This window comes from Triturus cristatus, chromosome 2_2 (genome assembly GCF_964204655.1).
Source record: "Triturus cristatus chromosome 2_2, aTriCri1.1, whole genome shotgun sequence".
Classification (NCBI taxonomy): domain Eukaryota; kingdom Metazoa; phylum Chordata; class Amphibia; order Caudata; family Salamandridae; genus Triturus; species Triturus cristatus.
Window position 1 is genome coordinate 551106834 of NC_140582.1, and position 10366 is coordinate 551117199.

Sequence of the window (10366 nt, forward strand, 5' to 3'; positions counted from 1 at the left end):
ATGGGAATCTATGAAAGATAATACTGGAGAACCATATTGTACAGGTAAGTAACTAGTTTTTTCTTCTCCATCTATTCTAATGAGGTGAGTTATCCTTTATGTATCTAATATTAATTTTGTTTATGATTATGCACTTCCCACCAGCACATTGTAGCATATGCTGTCTAATATTTCACTGCTTGCTCTTTGGATTCACTCATGTGTATCTGTGAAATATTCAATACTGGAGAAAGAATAAGTTACTTACCTGTACCCTCTTGACACTCCAGTATTGATATCTTTCATAAATTCTCATTCAACCCTCCATACTCCCCATTAAAGTAGCTCACCTCATTGGCTACCTCATTTGTTTTACTTTTACACTAGTGCTGAGAAATCTGAGGTACGGTGGTCCTTGAGGGAAAAAGTGATCCAGGAGCTGCTCTCTGATTGGCTGGAGTCTGGTTCTTATTAAAATGATCTGAAAAGGTTACCATTGTCACTTATGTAAGTTTTACTATTCAATGTTTTACTTTACACTATTTATTATAATTACTGTGGGACTCCCACCTTGATGACAGGGACGATTCAAGTATGTGAATCTACGAAAGATTCAATACTGGAGAAGATACATGTTGACAGCACTGTAGGCAAAGGGGGCACCTCTAAGCCATTGAAGGGCAGAAACTCCAAAAGGAATAAAGCTGCTACGATAATACCAAGCCCATGAGGAACAGTCGTTACAGGACAGTAGTCGAATTAGTTGCCATCACAATTCATAATTGCTTGAACCAAGGCTCTCATAATGATACCAAGTAAGAGGAAATATAGTGTAACATAACTCATTGGAAGTCCACAAATGGGTCTCATACCAAAAACTGGGATCCTAAATAAACTTATGTTACAGGAACAGAATATTTAGTGCAGCAACAAGCTAGGAATTTCAGAACAACTACAGACAGGAAAATATGCTCAGAAACAGATTGTGAAAAAGACACAGACTGGTGCTTCAAATATCTACAAGAGAATCCAATAAAGACTTTACTGTACAACCCAGTAAGGGTGGGATGTACCAGAGCCCAACCCACAAGGGAAAGTCTTTTAGAAACATGTACCATAATTGTTACTTTTTGGAAATTGGCCAAAATATTGAGAGTACAAGGGTCAAACAGAAGCTTGCCATCAAATGGGAGTCAAGAATCTCCAAACTAGTTATCTGGGGATAGGAAAGGTTACATACCTGTCATTAAATTTCTTCAAAATTGGTATATAAAATAGGCCAGACCTCTGCTCAACTGGTGGAGGACCACTTGCCATATTATGAGATTCCGTCTTCACTTCATCGTCTTCAGTGCATCAACCACTTTGACGGATGAACTGAAGGCGAAGTATGTAAATGGGCCTGAGTGTTTGTTGCTCACTTGACTCTTTTTGTTTTACTGAAACAATCTCCAAAAGCTGACTTTGGGTCATTAAAACAAAAATGCTATCGCTCTGATATGCAAGGAGTTTTCTCCTTGCAAGCAGGGGCCATTCTGAGGTTTCCCTGCCCGGGTCTGTCATTGACGACCGTGGAAGAGAAAATGAACAACATTCCCTGCACACTAAAAGAGTGGGGCATCCATCACTATGACCTGAAAGCTAAGAAACAGACAGGCCGAAAGGTCAAGGGTTTCTGATGGCAAAGCACCCTGCTGTTCCCTCTAACTTGTAAATAGGAACTACACGTTGGGGAGTTGGGAGCAGAACCACTGCCAATGTATGGCAGTGATCCGCGCCCACTGAAACTCTTAAGTGGCCCCCTTAGTCCTGACCATGTTGAATTTTATATATTTCTTCACATCTAGGGTAATCCAGCACTGTTTACACTAGAGATAACAGATCCTCAAACACATAGGAAGGGTCACCAGATGGCTCAGATGAAATTCTGTGTGAATTAAAAGACTAATCGAATGACCAATGTCACTTTTTATGCTTTACTATTGAATGCTTTGCTTTCAAGTACTTATTATAATAATGGTGGGAATCCCATCTTACCGACGAGGAAGATTCAACCATGTGAATCTGTGGAAGATATCAATACAGGAGAATTTCAATGTGTGCATGTAATTAAGTGCATTCGAATCACCATTTTTTCTCTAGTATTCCAAAGTCTTCTTTCCTGCAGGTGATATATTGTCATTACATGTCTCCAATTCATCCTCTTTAAAGAGCCTGGAATGGGACTCTGCCAAGGAGCAGGCATGGTGTAAGATTGGGCCTTGACAATGTTGTATTGCACTTTTTTACAAGCCTTTTTTACTACCTAAAGTGGTCTGTATTTTGCATTCTGATGGCCTGAACTCCTGTGTACTGGCTGTGTACTGTATACAATTAAAAGAACCACTTTAATGGTTAACTTTTAAATACGAGCATTCTTTTTCATATCATATTTTTTGCATATTGTGTAAATGAAGATAAATGTATGACCTTGCATGGTTTTTGTTAAATTGCTTTACTAACACATTTTTCTTTCAGATTACTACTCAGTGGATATAATTTCTTGTGTTACTACAGGCCAGCAGTCTGGGACAACAAGTGATCTTCCATACTCAAAAAGACCTTTCTCTTATCCCTTGTCACCAACAATACCTCTGTTTAATGTCATCCATTTTGGACAGTGCTTATATATTTCCAATCAGGCCTCTTTCTTCTGACTATAAAGTTGGATTTGGATAATAATGACGTAGTGCTGTTGATGTTTCTTTATAAATGATAACACAAATGTAATTTATTTTACCTTTTTGATGGAATGTGCAGATCTTGAAGAAAAAATATATTTATTGTAAATGGTGACATTGTCATGTTATTAAGAAGCTTGCGTTTGCTGAATTTGCCACATAATAAAGTTGAACAGGCATTATATGTTTTCTATTGGCATTGCTAATGGCAGTAGCTACAATTCATTCTTGTCTTAACCAAAATGTATTTTATCAAATTGAGTGGGAACATTGAGATCCATTGATTTCCTATTACTTCTTCTTAAACCGAAACATCTACTACCATTGATATCTATTTTCTTCTACTATCAGGAAATGTTATGTTTGCAAAATTAGCTTTCTATGTATTATGAAACAAGTGGTGGAGGTTTATTTGTTTTAAGTATTTTGCTGTACTTCAGACATAACGTTTCAAACTAGCGCTGTAATAATATTTGTTGACAAGTGACGGCGAACACGCTTATTTACCTTTATTTTTGTTCATTTATGTGATGGAGTTTACAAATAGTCACTAAAATGTCTTATTTTTGGTCATTTATTCACAGTTTAATCTGTTAAACGTATTTAGTGTTTGTTACATTAACAATATGTAGATGTATTACAATAGGGAAAGTTGCGATGTGTTTTTATTGTTGAAATCATGTGTTGTTCAATAACTCTGCTTGGATTCAAAAGCTGTCATTAAATTTGGTCTGCCTATTAAAGAATGTTATTTTTTTGTTCAGTGTGTTTATTGTTTAAGAGATGCTTACTTTGGGAAAATATCTGCCCTGTGACCCAGTTCCCCATGGAGGTCTAGGGGTAAAGATTGTAGGGTAACAGGGTGCTGGAAAGTGATGATTATAAAGTGAATCACTGCACTGCTCTGAACACACCAAGCAGGGAAGCGTGTTAAGAAAAATTATAAAATATATTGATAAACTTTAGGAAGCTGCAAACGTGTCAACAGCTGTGTATTAAGCATGCATTATCTTTTCAATTGATTAAAACACAGACTTCAATCACAAGCTAAAAACCTACTCTTTTTGTAAGGGTTGATGTTTTATTTAAAACATTTCTTTGTGATAATGTTTATTCAGCATGTGCTTTTGTGGTGGATGCCAATACTGTGTGATACATGGTGGCATTATATATATTGTCTGGTTTGTGGTTTGAAATGGTAATACTTGGGGATGTGATTTTAACTCAGTTATACAATTAATGACCTCTGAGCATTGTTAGTACATAAATGACTCAGATTGGTAATAGCAGTTAGAAAGCAGCAAGTTCTTCAGGTCTTCCCTGAATAAGAGCTTGTGTTGAGAAGCCCGGGTATTACTAGGTAGCAAATTGCACAAAGAAGAGGTTAGAATGTGTATGTGTATGCAGCGTAGGTAAGATTTACACACTAAAAACTAAGCAACAATGACTTCATAGGATTGAACTGGGGAAAGCAGTTAATGTCAAAATTACAGCTGTATACATTTGACATCATAGCATGTAGCAAAATTAATGTAACACACCAAATAAAATATTAAAGTGTTTCAAAACATACATGATACACAGCAGAATAAATAGCCACTTGATGCATGATTTGAATAATGCATATTCTTGTTGAATGACCTATACTGAATTGAATATAGTCATTACTGAAATAGCACATAATGGCATATATACCAATGTTTCATGCAATGCAGGGCCTCAGGCAAAGCTACTGCTTTACATGAAATGGAGACAGTAGAAATGCGCTAAATCTACCAAGATATGTTGCGCTTTTTCTCTCTCCTAACACCAAAGCCGTGTGTGCTGCCTAGCATAAACATAGGCATGCTTGTGCCATGCATGAGGGAGGGCCGATGTTGCGCTCACCATTCAGGCCGTACAGGCCCCTGCTAACCCTACCGTTAGAGCTGGGTGCCCCGTGATGAGAATAGGTGGCCAAGGGGGAGTGCCTCTGGCGCCAATCATCCCAGATTAGCTCAGGCAGGACGGGGGGGAGCCTGGAGGGTCCCTACATCAGGGCAAAGCGGCCACGATCAGGCCAGCTTCCAGGCCCGCATCCCAAGGTCAGCCCGGCAGTATCTATAGCAGGACTCGCCCCCCAGAGGTGGGGTGAGAAGTGGTGCAGAGTGGCATTGTCCCCCAGGATGGTACTGGGCTATGGCTTCAGCGTTGTCGGAAGCCAAGCTCTGCCCCATGAATCACTTTCAAGTTCATAGAACAAACCTTGAAATGGATAAGAATGCAAGTGAAATCATATTTTGCTGACTAGAACAGTCGTTGTAATGGATATGGGTGAAAGTTAAATGGCCATGGATTTGCTGAGTTGTGCATGCAACACATGCTGGCTTTTATTTGAACTTTATTTGACTTCTTGCAGTGCCTTATAAAGTGGTGTTTTTACTGCACAGTGTAGTTCAGAGTAAGTTGCAAAGCCCACTTTTGAAGCCAATTTAGTATTGAGCAGGCCACAGAATAAGATCGAGTCGTGTGTAAGCAGTACAATGTGAAATTGTGTGTGCCAGAGGTTATAAGAATTATAGATAAGGTAAGTGATTCATTATTTTAGTCTGTGTTGCAATGGAAATATAATTTGTGAGGTTTACTTTTACTTCTGCTTTTTTACATCCGGAGTCATCACATTGTGGTAAGTACATCAGGAGCCTTTTAGGTTTTACTACCTTTACATCTTGAGTACTTAACTTCGCAGGTAACTATTTTAAAAATGTTTAAAAGTAATTAACCTGAAGTTTTGTATAGGTGTGTGTGTTTTTGTATTTGTGTGTGTGTGAAAGTATGTTAGGTCCATTTAAAGCATGTAACATTTAAAAAATCTAAAACAAATTAATGTTTTAAAATACATGTATTGCACTGTATTATATTTATATTAATAACTATCATTCTAAAATGCTAAGTTAAAAATGAGTTTTGCTAAAGGGTGTATATATATATATATATATATATATATATATATATATACAAACCACCTACTCCAACAGAAGAAGGCATTGACATCAGGCTGTCGGTATACGGCTTCTTTTTATTAAAACAGGTCAACCTCGACCCCGAGACACAAGACAGGCGCGTTTCGGCTTCTATGAAGCCTTTGTCAATCTGATTGGTGCCGTTACACCTTTGCATTATATAGTTACACCCACACAAGGCATTGATGAACATAGAAAACATACTAATAAAGATATGGATAAACTAGAACCCTCTGCAGTTTTAAACAAATATACTGAAACGTAAGTGTTAAAATATATGTAGTAAAATAACCGTTGCACAAAGCACATACTTAATCTGCAACTCATGGTGTGGGTAAAATATCAAGTACTTAAGTCCGCCTGGGTGGGAAAATTGCATAAAACGAACATGAGACACCAATCGCTCTTTAGTGTGTCACCTGTGTATCTAACAGTACTTTTCTCAATTAAAACACGCTGCTGCATATCCTTGGATTTGAATAGTTACACCCCATAACAGTTCTGATCCAATGTATATTATTCCGATATTGAACAGTCATCTGGTAATTCAACTCTGACGCCTGCTGCTGGAAATATGTAAAGCAAAGCCATACTGGAAATGCAGAGAACTCCATTGCGGCCTCCAGGAATGTAAAGAAAGAGTGCTTGGACAAAATGTAGACTTCCATGCTATGGGAACAAACTGTACACAATTATAGCCATATAAGGCATAAATGCCTGTTTCCCAAAACGTGCACAAGTCCAAAGCCGAACTACCCCTCCCATAATGCAACTGGGCGATCGCATGCAAGATGGCAATATGGAAAACAAATAGTCATTATAAGGAGTCAGAATCTTTAAAGACAGATGGCTGGGACCCAAAAACAAGCCGAATAAAATCCAATAATGTAAGGGCCATAAGGAATAGTCTATTTAAGGGTGAAACAGTCTCAATGTCTTAAAATGCAAGGCGGCGTGAACAATGAACCAGGCACAAAACTCCAGGTCGAAGGGGAACGATGCATGAAAAGTTGCAAATATGCCGGATAAAACCTCACTGCATTGGTGTAGGCTTCTGCAATGCCTGGTCACCACAGGGCGTCAGACTCCTGGGCGAGACATTTCTTGGGGGGAAATGTTGAAGCCGTGCTGGCAGCCGGCAAGACCGCCCACATACTATATATGTGTGTGTAAATATATTATTCCACAGCAACCATCATCTTCTGACGATCCAGCCACACTCTTCCCGTAAATCCAACGAAGGTGACCACAATATCCAGATGTTAAACAAATTTATATTTTTCAACTCATAGCAACACCCAACACAGGACATCAACCGGGCAACCCCATGACCCACAACAACTGTGTTTAAAAGACTATCACATGATCCTAACTCATTTCCTGTTGACAGCATCTGGACTGCCTGCCTCTCAATTATGTCTCAAGGTGGCAGCCATGTTGGAGGTACAAATTGCCACATATCTCCAAGTATGATAGCAGTACATTCCATTTTCAGTCCACGTTCTGCGGATTCAAAACACATTTCCAGAGATAATTTTTGCATAGCTTATCATCACTTTTCTGTACATATCTTCACATTAAAGTTGGATTTGAGTTTATAAAGGCTGATAATCACAATAAAAAACGAATGCATATTTATTTTAGTACCTTCATATCAGCACAACTTACCAACTTTTGTGTTGTGCACTTCTGCTAAAATGCCTAATTTGCTGTGCTGTTACATACATATAGAGCACCTTGCTCAGACTAATGAAGTGCATGCAATTTTCAAAACCTTGCACTTACTTCTAAATAGTTAATTGTCCATGTGTCTCACATCTATTGTTGTCTCCTAATAAGGTGCCAGTGCAAACAATATACATTAGTTTCTGCATAGGATCAGCTTGATACCTAACATTCTTTATTGTTGTATACAATTAATATTGAACCATCCACCTAAAGTGCAAATGCATATTTGTAATCAATTTCTCACAGGTGTCAAACATTTCCCACTTAAAGTGCAAGTGCTAATAGTAAAAAGGTATATCTATACCTTCACCACTTCCTGAGTACACCTAAAGTGAAAATGCATATTTGTAAACAGCGTTTTAAAATCTTGTATCCTATCCGGATTAAAGTGCAGATGCTGTTTATAGGTGATTATCTCTACAATCCCATTTCTGGCTTTGTGCATATAAAGTGCAAATGTGTATATATATATATAGGCAATTTCTCAAGGACATCTTTCATGTCCAAATTAAATTGCTAGTGCTATGTGTAAACAGTTGTCTCTACAGTCTCATTTCTATCTAAGGTACATCTCTCTCAGAGAACCTTGCAATCATAGACCTGTCTTCTGCTTCCATTAAGTCATTAGTTAAACTTATTCTACAAGCCCTTAATAGCTCACTATAGGGTATGCTCCATTTCAATGAGTGAGGATGACCACTGTTGACATGAAAACTCAAATTACAGGCAGTTTACTTTTGGAAAACAGTGGTTTGAATGGAATCACCTGCTACTTGCAACTTTGCATCCAGAGACTCAATTTCACACAAGCTCTATTTTACAGTCAGCTGTATATTATTGGGATTGGTGTTCAAACTTGCAGTGTACTCACTCAGCGATGTCTCATCTCCATCCCACCAGATGAACAAATCATCTATAAAGCGCACCTACATTACGATCTAATTAGTGTGGTGCGCATCACAGTAAGCCCACGCCACCTCTTTCTCCCATCAGCCCATATAGATGTTGGCATATGTAGAGGCAAATGCTGCCCCCATGGCTGTGCCTTGCTTTTGGAGATATATCTTTCGTAGAGAAGGATGTCAGTGAGACAAAAAAGTTGTATCCTGAGGAGCATCGTTGTATGTTGAGCAAGTACCAGGGATCTTGATCTTAAAAAGTAACGGCAAGCCTCAATGCCATAATCGTGGGAGATTGATGTATATCATTCATATCCTGTATATTCAATGCAAGACTCATGACGTAGTGACATGAAAAAAGATCTAAAAATCTGAAGCTGTCCTCTAATAAAGACGCCGTCATACTAAACCCTGGGGGGTTTCGAAGAATTTTGTGCACCTAGAAGAGACAGTAGATGACCGGTGTTTTGGGATAATCGTTCTTTAAATACAGATATTCTTCAGTTGAAAACAGTCCTAGATCAGTCCATCCCTTGAGCATGGCATGATATTTCCTTTGGTGATCACAGATGGGATTGCTTTTTAGTTCCAAATAGTGTTCTCTAACCTTTAGTTGCCTATTAATTTATCTGGTCTACTGGCTGATATTAAGACAATGACGTTGCCGCCTTTGTCTGAGGATTTCAGGATAATCTATTATTCGTGAGCGCATTTAGCTCACACCAATCCTGTGCTGTGATGTTGTTGTGTTCTTTTTCTACGTGCAGTTTATTGATGTCATCTGTTATTAATTCATGAAATACATCCACCAAGTCAACAGTTGGCAATTGTGGCATAAATCTGCTCCCCGGTTTCAACCCACCATCGATGGTATGACATGTTGAGAACCCCATTCGTTCAAGTAGTGGGATATGTTTCATTGGATGCTGATATGGGTCCACCGATATCTCCTTCCATATCCAAACTTGATTTCTAGTATCTCTGGGATGTCACCAATGAAGAAATGTGCAGTATTGGGGTCAGGGTCACTCATACTGGTTGTGTTTCCGCGGTTCTTCAAGGCAAAATGCTTACACAATTTCAGCTTTCTGACAAATTTGTAGCCCTCTATCCTGAGATTGACAAAGTCAGGTCCTACCTAGGGGCAAAAGCTTAGGCCATAATTCAAGATCTTCAGTTGGCCCAATGTAAGGAGAACACCAAAGATGTTAATAACAGTGTTCTTTGCATCCCCTTCCATTCCACTCAGGGATGTTAGTCCTGAGGTTCTATTGTAGCTTTGCCCTTTCCTTTTCCTCTTGCCCTGTCTCGTTTTGCATTGCCGTGCCCTCGGCCTCAAAATATATATTAACTACTGGCAGTCACCAGTAGGTAGTTATAGTTAGAACCAAAGTTTCCATCGGAAAAGTGTTTTTTGTTTTGCGAATAACTTTGGTGCCGCTTGACGAATCTTCCTGAAATTTTCTAAAACGTCCCCTTTTTAGGTCTCACCTGGCGTTGCAGCGCGCATGCGCTGCTCGCTCTGCGAGGGCTTCTTGAACTCAATATACTTTCCGAAGTGGTGTTTCTACTCCGCCCGTAGTTTTCATTGTTGTGCGTCATTTTGCATCATGGATTATGTTGAATGGAGTGTGATGATTGTATCGGAGGCTCTTTAGTCCCTTCTGGTTGCCGCCCTGTCCTCTTTTGGCCCCGCCCACCCAGACTGGATTTTTTACTGGCGGCTTTACATGCTGTCATTTAAAAGACAGTAAGCACTATTTTGTTTTCATTTCGAGCGCCGTCCGCTTTGGCTGCGCTTGTTTGTATGGCGCCGCTTTCAGCGACGTCCGCTTTGGCTGCGCTTGTTGGCTAGGGTAATTGTGAACCCCAGCCTGTAGGAAGTCGAGACTCTCTCTTAGCGACGCAGAGTCATTGTTATGCCAGCTTCTTTTGTCTAGTGTTGTGACACCTATTTGTCCGGCCTCACATGGCCCTAATGTGACGTATTGGAAGATTTCACCAGTATCTCGTCAGAATTGCAGGCAAAATGGGTTTT

The 10366-nt window shown here is 39.2% G+C and overlaps 1 protein-coding gene across 2 annotated transcripts in view; it reads left to right on the forward strand.

Moving 5' to 3' along the window:
- RBM46 (RNA binding motif protein 46) overlaps window positions 1-3236 on the forward strand; it is an 836305-nt gene extending 833069 nt beyond the window's left edge. The window contains exon 6 of one of the 2 annotated variants that reach the window (XM_085643272.1): window positions 2497-3236. In XM_085643272.1, the coding sequence (XP_085499398.1) occupies window positions 2497-2675 (179 nt within the window). In that variant the 3' untranslated portion in view covers window positions 2676-3236. The remainder of the gene's footprint in view (window positions 1-2496) is intronic. The other variant, XM_085643271.1, reaches the window with a different exon arrangement.
- The last annotated feature ends 7130 nt before the right edge of the window (window positions 3237-10366 follow it).